Consider the following 14,990-nt stretch of genomic DNA (forward strand, 5'->3'; position numbering starts at 1 on the left):
ATATTAAAAAAGCTGACAGGAATAGATGCGTTGACATGTTCTGTAAAAGCTACATTTAGATAACACCATAATCTATAATTTAAAATCTAGTTTGCATGACATACAATTTATTAGTTGGAGGCATGCTTCTACTTTCGGTCACAATTTTCTATTTTATTATTGGTGCCAAATACATTCAATAACTCCACAGAAGTATATTGATGCATATCGCAAGCCATAACCAAGGTCAGCACTTCGTTTGTGTCCAATTTAATTTTGCACTTCAAGATGGATCACAAGTTAATGTTTACACGCATACACAGACACAAGCCAAATTAAACATGTATTTTTAAAAATTCAAGTTTTTTGTAAAAATAGAAACTTCTGGTTGTCGATGGCTGAGAAAACAAATTTTTATCCAGTTTGTCTGAACGCTATGTTTGAACAAAAATAAAACAGCATATAAGTTATCATCTACAAAGATTTGACAATGGAACCTCTATTAAATCACTGAAAGGACCATGCTAATCCCACATTTGAAGAGTTCTATGCCCAGTTGTTTGCCAAGAGGGTACACAAAGTAGTGAACTCAATTTGAAATGCATTTTATAAAACCAATTTCTTTGACAATTCTCTATCATGTCCGGATTGTGAGCAATTCACACTAAAAATACCACTAGTGATTAATTTAACTTGATAGCTACTGGTGTCAAAGCATAACTTTTGTGGTAAAGACAAGTTGGTTGAAAACCTGTTTTGTTCTGTAACTGGATTAAACATTTGTCAACACAATCAATTGGGTTAAAAACTGGCAGAAGTCAGGCTGTGCTTGTAATAGAAATCGCTAGACAGAAAATTCATTCCATGGTATTTTAGGCTTGTGGTGGATTCCCACTGAAGTGTGGAGCCACTGAATACAAGTCTATTGCTAACAATACAAAACTGCCATATACATATTGATTACCACTGAAAAACTAACCTCCAAAGTAGCAAGACATTTAAGCAAAAAAAAACCCAGATGATCTTTTGTACAGGTTTAATAGCTCCACAAAAGGCAGAAAATTATAGAATATAAAATTCAGCCAAACACAATTGTTCAGTCAGCTGGATATAATTATGGATTACAGCATTCAGTTATCCTGCATACATTTCTCATTCTGTAAGAACAGATCCCACAATCTTTGACTGTAAAATAATCTTTCACTCTGAACTTTTAGTGTTTCTGAGACACATACCAATGCTTTTTCAAATCAGTTGCTGTGGTCTACAGGTTACAGAATTCAACCTTCAGTTCCCATCATACAAGTAATACAAACTGGAATATACAAGTTATCTACTTAAAAATAGACTCATAACATTTAAAAAAGAACTACCATCTCGAATAACAAGTGTCAACTACATTATATTTAAAGGATTAGACTGGTGATTACACATTATTAAAACTGCTGTTTTAGGATTGCTGTATGATGCATATTATAATACTAAAATTCTGCAGGTAGCACTTGTTGGTTTAATGCAAAGCTCCAGGGAATTTTTTGATTTTTGAGACTATTATTTGGTTAATGTGCAATTATTTCAATAATGGGGAGGCAAAGAAGTTTCCAGTTCGATTAAAATTGACTGATGACTTGCCTTTGCTTCCAAACCTGTAAAACATTTAACAAAATGAAATTGAAGGAAAAGGTTTCATGGTAATTGTTTGCAGTTTTGCTTGTCAGATTGCAAGGTTTTGGATTTGATCAGAGCAGGCAGAAAATAACTTTAATGCCCTCAAAAGTAGAAGCAGCAAGACAGTTATGGAGCTGAACAAATACAAGTCACTTCAAATTAATCAAGCAATTTGGGTACAGGCAGAGCTTGCAATCAGACCCGAACAGTGTAAATGTTGCATAGCAATTGAGACCATTCATTCTGAAACTGATTTGTTTACAAAATATTAACAGAAATATCAAGGATCCTCAGGAAAAGGAAGTTCCTAGCTTTTAACTTTGAACGATGGAATTATTGTGACAATCCCAAACTTATTATGTTGAAAGGAAAAAGATCAACATTTGGTGTTATCAACCAATACTGTCTGGGAAAGATGATGTCAGAGGGTGAAGGAGTGCCTGCCCACAAAAGGGGAGGGAATGTGTGTGAGGGAAATCGGGAGGAGGAAGTGTGTGCACAAGGGAGGAGATGGGAAGATGGTTAGGGTGCATATGAGCGAGAGGCGTGAGTGAGTGACTGAAGGGAAGGGGGGAAAAAGAGGAGCGGGGTGGGGAAGGAGGAGCAGGGGGAAAGGAGGGGAAGGAGTAGGGGGAACAGAGGACGGGGGAACAGAGCAAGCGTGCGAGAGAGAGAGAGAGGAGCATGCATGAGAGCAAGCACGCGTGCACATCAGAGAGAGATGTGGTGGTGTGGTGATGATGGTGACAGAGATCGGGGTGGGGTGGGGTCGTGTGCGTGTGAGCTTCAACTAAAATCTCAAGATCCTTTTCTCCTTTGTTCACCGAATGTGGTTGTTCCTGGCTCAGGGAAAACTTCACTGCCCATCCAATTGCCCTCAAGAAAATGGTGGCATCCTGCCTTCTTGAATTACTCCAGTCCATGTGGTTACACCCATAGAGAATCCCAGCAGTCCCACCCAGTGACATTGAAAGGCCATTGATATCAGACAAGGAAAGGGTAACTGGGGGAGCAACCCAAACAAACAAACTGGCCCCTGTAACATGGTAATTAAACAGCATTTCTTACATCAGATTCGAGACTGCAGGAGAGATTACTTACTTGGGAGTGGTCTTGGTCAGACTGGATTTGACACGTGCAGATAAGGAGCTGGATGAAGGGGTTTTGCCAATTATTTGATGTTCTGGAGTGGTCAGTGGTCCAAGCATACTCACTGCGAAGAAACCAATGAATTAGACTTCAAAGAAAATGAAACCCAAAATGTAATTCATCTCCAGATACTTTCAAGAGTTTACATTTAGATTTTCATGGAAGATCCGTTATGTTGAGACTGCACTAACGTGTAGTTACACATAGATGATCGTTATAGAATCCCTACAGTATGGAAACAAGCCAATCAGCCCTACAAGTCCACACCGGCCCTCCGAAGAGTAACCCACCCAGAACCATTCCACGTTACTCTACATTTACCCCTAACCTACACATCCCTGAACATTATGGACAATCTTAGCTTGGCCAATTCACCTAACCCGCACATATTTGGATTGTGGGAGGAAACTGGAGCACCAATTATGTCCTGGAGCAGCTCCATTTGCAGATAGATCTACAATTTGGACCAGATTTTACTAGTGAGATCTGTTGTGCCTGACATAATCCTGACTTGGGTGCTCCTGGTTTAGGAGGACCCAGGCTGGTGCAAGTACAGTATCTGCATGCACAGTAATAGCACGTCACCAGGATAAGTGGCTTATGCTCTCATGTGCATCAATGGAGCAGTCCTGGATGCTGTGGAAGGCCTGGAAAGCTGAATTTTCATAGACGAATGAAAATTCCTAACTACTGCACAAAGTTGAAGAGATATCAAAATGAAATGAGAACTTCTCAATAAAGTATTACGCCAGCCTTTTCAAGCAATGAAAGGAGACAGGTGTAAAATGGGGTTTTTAATTACAATTACTTTGGAGAGTTTATGACACTGACTTACCACCTACACTTTTAATAGTCTAACAAATGTACATACAAGTGCATTAATACTGGGCATTTTTCACAGCAGCAAATTAAAATACTCGTCAACTTGTTGCAGTGATTCTATTAGTTCACTTCTTGTTAGCACTTTTTAAAGCAAGCTATAATTCAAAGTTCAATTCTTAATTTCAACTCTCAGGTCCAAACCAAAAAAATGAGAGAAAAAAAAGAGCCATGGTCTCAACAGTCGCAGCTGGTCACATTTCACAAACATCCCAAAGTGACTTACATGAATTATATTGGCAGTGTCAGTGAATTTATTAAACAGAGCATCCATTTTGCACATAGCAAGATCCTACAGTAATGGTGAATGAACTGCTGTTTGAGGAACGAATGCTGGCAAAGTCATGAGGAGAACCCGTTCCCTGGTTTTGAATATTGTAACAGGATCTACAGAGTATGGTCATGGCATAGTTTAATGTCACTACTGAAAGATGGAGTCAGCATCATGTTATGGGATCATGCTAAGGTTAAGTCACAAGCTGAGTCTTTGACTTAGCTAGGTACTGGTGTCAGTGGACCAAGTGGTCTAACAGTCATAGTTATACAGCACAGAGACAGACCAGTCAGTCCAACTCATCCGCACTGACAGATATGTAAACCAATCTATTTCCGTTTGCCAGCACTTAGCCCATATCCCTCAGAACCCTTCTTATTCATCCACCTATACAGATACCTTTTAAATGTTGTAACTGTACCCATCTCCACCACCTTCTCTGGCAGGTCATTCTGTACACGCACCACCCTCTGTGTGAAAAGGGGGCCGTTCAGGCCCTTTTTAAATCGTTCCCCCTCACCTGAAACCTATGCCCTCAAGTTTTGGACTCCCCTACCCTGGGAAAGAGACCTTGACTATTTACCCAATCCATGTCCCTCATGATTTTATAAACCTCTATAAGGTCACCCCTCAGCATTCGACGCTCCAGGGAGAAAAAGCCCCAGCCTATTCAGCCTCTCCCTATAGCCCAAATCCTCCAAACCTGGCAACATCCTTGAAAGCGTTCAGAAAAGATTTGCAAGTTTAATAACATCTTTCCGATAGCAGACTTGAAAAATCGATCTTAAGAATAATTTTGAACTATTGGAGGATACCCTCAAGTGCAAAGCTTGAAACAAGTCAGAATGGTATTTCACCAGTTTAGATAACCGTGAGTATTACCTTTCATATCAGGAGTGCTGTAAGCATTAGAATTTTCAATGATATGATTAGGTTGGATATTCTCCTGTTCCACCATTGTAAACTGGTTCCAGTATTCCACTGGCAAAGATAGGAAACGTTCAACCACCTACCACAAAAGCAGCAACATTTAAATTGTCAGTTTCAAAACAGACACACAAACAAAAAAAGACTGCTTGCTACCATTTTACCTGAAAACCTTGTAAAGTCACAGATAACTAGATCATAAGAGTACTTATTTGCGCCATTAAGTCCAAGGCTAGAGATTATGGTTTGTGCAATTAGTGGTTAACCCAAGATAAAACAATAATGTTCACAATAAAAGATTGCTACTGTGACTGTCTTTGTGACATGATGCACATAGCACCAACGTCAGATAAACTTCCAACTGCAAGCACCAGAAATTCTAACAGTCTTGTGCCTTTTGAGATAATGACCCAAGTTCACCCTTTTCACCTCTGCAGAAAGCAGCAATTACAGTACAGATGTCAGAATGTTTGCAGTGTACACCAGATGTTTTGATCACCAGTAGCTCTGCATGTCACTTAGGAACATGAAAGGAAGGGTTAACTTTAAAAGCCCAAACTTGATTCCACCACCTACGTACCTTTGGTTGCTGCTTGGTTTCCTGTAGCATTGACATGGGAGATGGATCAGGTGTGGAATAACCCACTATTGTAGGGCCAAAGACCTTGGCAAGGTTAGTTATGTCCATCTTGCATTTTGGGCTGTTAGCCACTCTGGGAGGGAAAAAAAACTCAAGTTCAGAGTTTTGCATCAAATTAAGCAAACTTTCTGGTTTACTTGAGCAGACCAATGAAGCAAGCAAAATATTATTCAAGATTTTATAGCAATGGAACACAGCAGAACCATACAGCCAGCTAACTGGTGCACAAGCCATATTAAATTTCCATGATGCAATGAAATTTCGCTAATGCCTATTAATAAAAAAATGTTTCCATCAAATAAATGGAGATACAGGACAAAAATCTTAAACTTCAGTCCAATAATCATGAACAAAATGACAGATTTTGTTTTTGCAAATTTGAATTGAAACATTGAATTGAGCGAAACACGACTGGGAGAATAAACAGCTCAAGATTGGCTTCAAGGCTGGTGTGGTTTCTGAATTTTGCACAGAGCTGGACTTTTAAGGTCAGATAACACTTGTTGAATTGTCTCCACATGAGTTTGCAAAGTCTGGATCTCATCTTGAAGGCTTTGTTTTGTAGCTTCTAACATGTCCTGTCTCATTCTGGAAGTGGCTATAAAAACCTCTCCAATTGGTGAGGTATCTTCTCGGTTCTGGAACAGTTTCTTTTTCTGTTCTGTTTCTTAGGCTCAGTTAAAAATAAATCCAGAGATCAAATTATAGCTTGAATATGTAGATAAAAAGGAAATGTTTCTACTTCATGAGAAGTCATAAGCTTAACAAAAGATTTAAACCTAACCCCACGAAAGAAATGAAGTGGAACCTGTCAAACTACACTCCTTTCCAAGCAAAGGGCAACCAGTGCACAGAGTGCTTCTGCCTCCACTCATGCAAGATTCAAAGTTGCATTCACTCCATGTTTTTGTTTACAAAGCAATTGAAAAGATGAAGAACGGGATAGGAAAGGAGAGAAGGAAAATGGCAATGCGAGACCACATTTAGTGTACTGTGTATATTTTTGGTCTCCTTATTTAAGATATAATTGCACGAAAAGCAGTTAGGAGAAAGTTCAGTTGATTGCAACCTGGAACGAAGGGGTTTTCTCTGGAAAGGTTGCACAATACTCATTCAGATTTAGAAGAATGAGATGTGATATTATTAATAACATACAAAATCCTGAGAGGATTTGATGCGGTGGATACTATTTTCCCTTTTTGGAGAGGCAAGAACAAGTGGTCTCCCACTGAAGACAAAGTTGGGGAGGAATTGTTTCTGCCAGGGGATCATGTGTCAGTGTAACTCACTCCTCTGTAGATGGAGGAGGCTGGGTCGTTGACACATTTTTAAGGCAGAAATAGACAGATTCTTCACTAACTAATAGAGTCAAAGGTTATCAGGGGATAGATAGGAATTTGGAGTGGAGGCCAGAGCCTAGATCACACTGAATGGTGGGAGCAGAAGCAAAAAGAATCAAGTGGCCTGCTTCTGCTCCCAATTCACACGCTCATAAAATGAGAAATGGCTGCTTTTAATTGAGATTTTAATCAATAATGTATTATGATGCATCAGCCACTCACCAGCCACAACAAATGCTGCCAAGGATTGGACACCCCTGATGTAGTGAATGTCTTAAACTGCAAAAGTTTCCAAACATACCTCTGCAGATGAATCATCAGAAATGCCAAAGTATCTCGGTTAGGTTGGGGCAGCTCACTGATAGCCTGATACATTGCTGCAACACTGTTATCATCGTCAGGGATTTCTACAGAATGAAACAAAACATTGGTGAGACAAGCTGCGCAACATCTCTGCCCCTAGGGAAAGATCAGTTAGGAACGCTGAATTCTGTTGAATGCATGAAATGAATTAATTTACATTTCCTACAGGAAAACAAGTCCAGTTTTAATATACATTGCAAAATTTTATCCCCTTTGAATAGACTGAAGCACAATGATATAGCACAAAAAAAAAAATCAATCATAGAATACCATTCCCTTTTAGGTTAATATCCAACAATTTTACACAGGACCAATAATCTAAACTCCACTCTGTCTTAACCAGCAAACTTGCCAGATATAAAAAAAAGCAAAAACATATGCTCCAATGCAAGGGAAAGCAAATAGCTCCAGAAGAGTTTAAAAACAACAAACACTTGCTGCTCCTTTCTATTGAGCACATCTGAACCCTCAGGTGGATTGACTACTTTGTAAAGTGCCTTCATACCCAATGTTAAATTAGCAAGGTTGTTAAAGTTTACTAGTTCAACTAACAATCTAGTAACCCAATTTGTTCCCCCTTTCCCTCCTGAACCATAGTTTTGGGATTCATTTTTCCCCCCCAAAATCAGACATTTCCTTCTGCTCCAGACAGTATTGGGTGCTGTCTGTTGGTACCTCACCCAAATGGTATTGTGTCTGCACACCTTTACAGGAAGTACCAGCAGGCAACCTGATCACAGGAAGCATCACAGCCAGCTCCTACTGATGACGATTTTGCTAATATCCCCACACGAGCAGAGTATGGGAGGGGCGGATGACACAATAATGATCAAGAGCAGAAATCTGCAAGGTTCTCTCATGACAACGAGGAAGGCATTGAGTTTAATTTCATTGAATTTAGTCATCATTGGCGAGGCGGTACAAAAATGACTGGGCTTCAAACCTGGGATCTTCCTGGCAACAGCTGTTTCATTTCTTTCTAACGTACAGATTACTTGACATCAAAATTAAAAGAACAGCGAATATTTAAAGAATGATTAGTATTTTAAGTCTCAAAATTGGAGCCTTTAGAAACAGAAGCAACAGTTAATAAAGGCAATATTGACTGGACACCTATATACCCTCAAAACAGACTTAGTTGAATTAAAAACAAAACACCTGATGAAACTCAGTGGGTCTGGCAGCATCAGTCAAGAGAGAAACAGGGTTAAAGTGTTTCAAGTCTAATCTTCAGTACTGAAGTGAACTCAATTTTGCTCTTCACAGATGCTGCAGGCCCTGCCGAGTTTCTCCATTTTCTGTTTTTATTCAAGATTTCTAGATCTGCAGTAATTTGCTCTTATTTCATTGCCATTGGATTGTCCATGCTGAGTCATATCTTCAGTTATTCAACAAACAAGTTCCTCTTTTCAAAGCTCATCACCAGAATCAAAATTTACAAACCTGCTGCACTTACAAACGCTGAATACAGTTTGAAAGTCACAATGGGTTCCTTCAAATTCCTCAGAAAATCTTTCAGAAGTCCACAGATTGCATGAATGTCATCCACTTTACTGAGCAATGGCATGTTCTTCCCTCTCAGGAACTTCTCCTTTAGCTCTTTCACAGTGCGGTCACACCCAGAGATACGGTATAGTCCAGTCTAATAGAGACACCAGTTACTAGCATTGTACAATTAAACCTGACAAGCTATTTCTGTGAACCTTGAACACACTTTTCCAACCTTACTTTTTTGATAAATGGCCCACTTATACACAAGCTCATTAATTCACCTAGCATTAAAACAGGATGTCAATATTTTGAAGGGGACCCACTGTTATGCACCCAACACCCCTGCCTGTGACAATCAGCATTTTGAGGTTCGATGAGCTTGTGCCATTTTGTGTTGGAATGGGGCAAGTGCATGCTCAATTTATTGCTGTAGCTAGTAAAAGGGCAGGATTATTTCTATAGGGCAAAGTGTGTTCCTTCAAGCTTCACAAAAATAATCGGAATTGTTGGTACCCTGCTTAACAATAATTACAATTCATCAGTGCGTTGCCTACACAGAGCTTGAACTCCAGGACTGAATAGCGTGAGAAGAAAAATATAAACAGCTTGAAAACTTAACGTCTAGACATGGAAATGGTTTGATGGACTCCAGTTTATTTTGTATTAAGGCTCCAAATTGGCAAATTAGTAATGAAAGGTTTTAGTCCTACCTCAGATAATCCTCTTTGCTCAATCTCATTGATGCAATGCACCACAATGGATGGGATCATGGGTGACTTCGAAGATGTGAAGTCTGCCAAAATCCCCTGGAAGCAACACAAACAAAATGATGAATATTTCAGAAGAAATACCATAGTCATTCAGAATGATAAGATGAGGGTGATTTACTTAGACATTTCATTTATAAATTAATTGCATACACCCAAATCGATAATTTGTTAAACTATGCAGATCATTTATGACAAAGAAAACACTTGATGGAATATTAAAAAGTATCATATTGTACCTCAATGCCACAGCTGATTACACTGTAAATAGCTATTTGTCATTTCATGTTTGAGAGTGATTTGTTAACACTTAGCTGGTCTAAACTGTTGAAAAACTTAAGACAAGTTTATCTAGTTTTACTTTACAATTGCAAAGGGCTTAATTGATCAATTCTGCTGCCTGATAACAATACCAGATTTTCAGACTAAGGGTGAAGCTTACTTCTCCAATTTTCACAGGGGTTCCTGCCAAAGTTGGGATACAGGGGAGTGCACAGCGATCTCGGCATTCAGGGTGAGACACCACTCTGCAGTCTCGGCACTTCAAGGCCAGCTTTCCAAATTTGATCCTTTTGCCACAAGGAACACATGATTCTGGCTTTATAACCTATAAAAATATAAAAAGGACAAACATATTGTCATTTGGAATACTGCAGCACTGTTCCAGGGTTGTGGAAGTCAGTACCACATACGTGCGCCTCCAACCTCACCTTATACACCTTTAAGCAGTTTCTTCAGAGAAGCACAGGCAGACACCTGGGATAATAAATCACCCATTACATCATACTAGGCTCCATGCTTGGGACAATCCTAGGTTTGCGCATGACACCCAGGCTTACTTATAGATCGCAAAAACGTGAAAAGAAGCCTCGCTCTTAACTAAAAAATTATTGAATAATTTCAAAATATCACGTAAACTCAACAAACTCCAGAAAACAATCTGGGACAAAGCTTGCAGTCAAACGTTTACATGGAGAATAGTTAAACAAAACCAAAAATTGCGGCAACAGAAAAATTTAACAGAAGATGGCACGGAGGAAGAGAGAGCGAGAGAGAGAGAGAGAGAGAGAAACCAGACATACCGTTTTAGAGACAAACTCGTGAGCCCTTATCCCTCCATTACTCTGAGGTGTGCTGCAAGTATCAGATCTACTGGCTGCTGATGGGGTGCTTGAGGGAGTTTCCGAAATGGCATCAAGATCTGGTCCTTTCAGATTTGCTTCAAAAATAAAATGCTATAATGTAAATGGTGTTAAGCCATAGACAATTCAGCTGGACAGGGAGAACAAACAATATACAAAAAGGAACAGTCACCAACAATTATGTTGATTCGAACTTAAAAAAGCAAATAATTTACTGGTGATCAAGACAGCCATCTGGTAACTCAACTTTCACTCAAAAACATAAAACAGCCAGACAATCAGAAGAAAAGCATAACAAATTTGGACCAACAATTTTTTGCCTTGATTATTAATTAACCTGATTTTATTTACTACAAAAAAGTCTGCAAATTCTCAATGCAAATGAGCAAGAACAAATCTAAACCCAATTATTATACAGGTCCTTATTATAATAATAGTAAATGGTTGCACAGAGGATTATCACCAGCCTGGCAAATCTCCAGCACATGCTCTCTGCAAGCTGCATGGCAAGAGGAGATAAACAGGGCGAACAAGAGAAAATTACCTCATTTAGATATAAATCCATACTGATACACAGCAGAACAACTAATCTGAATAAATATTGACCTCTGTTCAGGAAAGGTATACTATATTTGTTTTAACATTGTTCAGTGTGTAGATACCTGTGGTTAGGCCAACATTTAATCCCCATCTTCAAATGTCCTGGCAGGTGATGGTGAGCTGCCTTCTTGAACTTCTGCAATCCTGGAGGGGTAGATACACCCACAGTACTGTGAAGGATATTAACCCAGCAACAGTGAAGAAGCAGTGACATACTTCCAAGTCAAGATGGCGTGTAGTTTGGATGGGAACTTACCAAGTGGTGGTGTTCCCATACAACTGCTGCCCTGATCTTCAAGCTGGTAATGATCGTTGATTTGGAAGCTGCTGCCAGGTTTTGAAAGAGTATTGATGAAAATCAAGTGGGTTGCTTTGGCCTGGATAGTGTTAAGCTTCGAGTGTTGTTGGAGTTGTACTCACCTTGGAAAATGAAGAGCATTCCTTCACACTCCTGAAATGTTATTTCATGGTGGACAGACTTTGGAAGATAGGAGGCAAGTTACTCACTGCAGAACTCCTAGCCTTATGACCTGCTGTTACAGCCACAGTATTTATATGGAAAGTCCAGTTGTGCTTCTAACCCCCAGGAAATCGGAGGATTCAGTGCCGTTGAACATCAAGGGATGATGTCGTGAGTGTGGTGCTGGAAAAGCACAGGTCTGGCAGCATCCGAGGAGCAGGAAAATCGACATTGCGGGCAAAAGCCTTTCATCAGGAATCAGCCCTGATGAAGGGCTTTTGCTCGAAACATCGATTTTCCTGTTCCTCGGATGCTTCCTGACCTGCTGTGCTTTTCCAGCACCATATTCTTGACTCTAATCCCCAGCATCTCATCTCCAGTGAGTGCAGTCCTCACTTTCGCCATCAAGGGATGATGGCGAGTTTGTCTCTTGTTGAAGACTACCATTGCCTGGCACCTGTGCTCTTTATTAGCCCAAGCTTGGATGCTGTCTAAGTCTTGCTAGAAATGGACACAGACTATTCAGCATCTAGGGTTTCATGAATGGTGCTGAACATTGTGAAATCATCTGTGAACGTTGCCAATCTGATCTTATGATCAAAGAAAAGTCATTGTTGAAGCAACGGAAGATGGTTGGGCTTAGGACACTATCCTGAGGAGCTCCTGCAGATGCCCTGTGACCAGATTAGATTCCAACAATCTTAACCAACTTCCTTTGTACTAGGTATGACTTCCACCAGTCATTTATTGATATTATGTGGGGCGAATCAAATTGGTTAAAGACTGGCATCTGGGATGCTGGAGACTTCAGGAGGAAGTCAAGTTGAATCATTCACTTGGCACTTCTGGCTGAAGTTGGATGCATCTCTTTCAGCCAAGTCTTTTGCACTCATATGCTGAGCTTCTCTACCATTAAGGAAGGGGATATTTATGGAATTTTTCTCTACATGATTTTTAAACATTTTTAAAAAAGCATTCAGTTCAACTATCAAAAAGGAGTGCCTAGATTCCTCCCACAATTCAGTTGCTCAAAATCCTGAGTAGCTGAGTCAGACAAAGCAGACGTATTTAAATTTAATGACGGGTCTTTGCTAAGTAAGTCAACTTCATTTGGACAAAGGCAATGGCTGTAAATGGCTTTAACCACAAGTCCCAACTGCAATGTGAAAGATAGAAATCTTGCAGAATTCAAATTCTGGATAAATGCAGTGAGAATCCAATTTAGTAGTATTATAAAGCATAAATCCTTGAGTTTACTACAAACTAATACTAAATTCTTAAAATACCCTGCAACAAATAACATATGAAAGAAACCACATTCCTTAGTTTCTAGAGGAAACTTTCCAAAATGCAACATTTCTGTCAGCATCCATCTTGTTCACCAAATGTTAACTCAGAAGAGAAGACTTCAACATTTTGTCAATAGAGCTTACCTGTTCGTCTCCTGCTTCTTGTCCAGTATGGTATTGTCTCAATTGTAGAAACTGCCTCGATTGGCCCGCCATTATTTGGCAAGGTCAGAGTGGTTTTAGCCACAATGGAGTCATTTGCCTGAAAAGGTAACCAAACCTGTCACCCAAAAGCATATCTTTAAAATCTCTCACACAAGCTAATAACACTAAACCTCAATCCCACACCGTGTCCCTTGGCTAAAATGGTCAACTTGCTTAACTTGGTATCTCTCACTGGTTGAGCAGAATCTTGCCCAACTCAAGAGAAGACTTAAGCTGTTGTCTTTGGTCCATACACCAAACTCTGTTTTCAAGCTACTGTATCCATCTCTCTCACTGGTACTAGTCTGAGATTAAACAATTCTTTTCACAATGTTGGTGCCACACTTGGTTCTGAGATGATCTTGTGATGTCAGATTTATGTAAAGATTGCTCATTTCCAGATCTAATATTGCCCATCTTCATCCCCATCTCAACTCATTTGCTGCTGAAACTCTCAATCATGCTTTTGTTACCGCAAACTCAACTGTCTCACAAACACTACCAACTACTACAAATTACGTTTGTCTCTCATACTCACTTTTTCAATTGATCGTGAACGCTTAGCTGGTGCTGGCTGGACATCAACCAAGACTCTTGAAGAACGCTAGAAGGAAGCAGATACAAAATTTTTAATACAATTAGCCATAACTGGTTGCACAGCCATTATCAATCAGGAATGAATCTGGTGCATGAACAATTTTCTTATCAACATTATATATTAAAAAGTGATTTCAAATAAAGTACATTGCTGTACAGCCATGAGTGAATTTCTAACCTTCTATTTCTGCAAATGCACTACCCATGACCTTTCCAGGAAAATCGCCTCCTTTCACACAAGTGTACCAGAAACTTCTTGCTGAATGCAAAGCCAGTTGATAAAGGCGGATTTAATAATGGCCATGCAATTAGTAAGGAATCTAGTACACTAATTTATAACGTTAATTGGAAAATTGTATTGAAGTGCTTCAAGGTAAGGTACAATGGCACACTATAGCTGTGAAGAAAATTATATTACTCATGGCCTTAAATCCAGGTATAAATAGATTTAGACAGGTGTACCAGAAACCTCCTGAAGGGAAAAATTTGCTTTTGTAGACTGCTTTCACATCAATCAGAACAGAAAACACTTTTTTCAAAGGACAGCATGGCTTGAAGGAAGACATTTTTCATTTTAACCATGTGACAGGTTAAGGGGAGAAACCTGGATCTGAAATTAGTTTCTGAAATAAAAACAATTACAAAACTATGACAATACAGATAGTGAAAATAGATTGGGAAAATAGGCTAAAAGTTAACACAGCAGAGAAGCAGTACAGATATTTAAGGAGATGTTTCAGAACTCAAAAAGTATGTTGCATTGAGAAAGATAGACTTAGAGAAGGGTGCCATAGCGTGGCTAGCAAGGGAAGTTAAGGATGGCAATAAACTGAAAGAATAGGTGTAAAATGTCACAAAGATGAGTGGTAGGCCAGAACATTGGCAAAGTATTTAAAAGCAGAAAAATGTGATTAAAAACAAGAGAGAAATTGGAATACCATTGCAAATTAGCATGGAAATAGAAAAAGAGACAGTAAGAGCTTCTGCAAGTATACAAAAAGTGAGAGAATAGCCAAAACAAGTACTGCTCTTTTAGATTGTGGGACTAATGGATTAGTAACAGGAAATAAGGAAATGGCAGAGACTTGAAGTAATAGATAGAGGATTGGCTAATAAAAAAAAGTTGGAATAAAGAGATCACTTTCAAGTTTGCAAACTAATGAGTTGAGCGCCACAGGGATTAGTGCTGAAACCTCAACTACAATCTATATTCGTGACATG

The 14,990-nt window shown here is 39.3% G+C and overlaps 1 protein-coding gene across 1 annotated transcript in view; it reads right to left on the minus strand.

Annotated features, from left to right (window-relative positions):
* Window positions 1-1,000: 1,000 nt before the first annotated feature.
* Window positions 1,001-14,990, minus strand: part of racgap1 (Rac GTPase activating protein 1) — a 30,533-nt gene continuing 16,543 nt past the window's right edge. The window contains exons 7-17 of the mRNA XM_043681803.2: window positions 13,711-13,776; window positions 13,113-13,230; window positions 10,560-10,696; window positions 9,920-10,084; window positions 9,421-9,516; window positions 8,663-8,861; window positions 7,158-7,263; window positions 5,457-5,589; window positions 4,832-4,958; window positions 2,749-2,860; window positions 1,001-1,625 (exon numbers count right to left, since the gene is read on the minus strand). Of these exons, the coding sequence (XP_043537738.2) occupies window positions 1,550-1,625; window positions 2,749-2,860; window positions 4,832-4,958; window positions 5,457-5,589; window positions 7,158-7,263; window positions 8,663-8,861; window positions 9,421-9,516; window positions 9,920-10,084; window positions 10,560-10,696; window positions 13,113-13,230; window positions 13,711-13,776 (1,335 nt within the window). The 3' untranslated portion in view covers window positions 1,001-1,549. The remainder of the gene's footprint in view (window positions 1,626-2,748; window positions 2,861-4,831; window positions 4,959-5,456; window positions 5,590-7,157; window positions 7,264-8,662; window positions 8,862-9,420; window positions 9,517-9,919; window positions 10,085-10,559; window positions 10,697-13,112; window positions 13,231-13,710; window positions 13,777-14,990) is intronic.

The sequence above is a fragment of the Chiloscyllium plagiosum genome, unplaced genomic scaffold, assembly GCF_037043375.1.
Source record: "Chiloscyllium plagiosum isolate Xiang-an unplaced genomic scaffold, Cpla_swu_hap1 HiC_scaffold_53X, whole genome shotgun sequence".
Classification (NCBI taxonomy): domain Eukaryota; kingdom Metazoa; phylum Chordata; class Chondrichthyes; order Orectolobiformes; family Hemiscylliidae; genus Chiloscyllium; species Chiloscyllium plagiosum.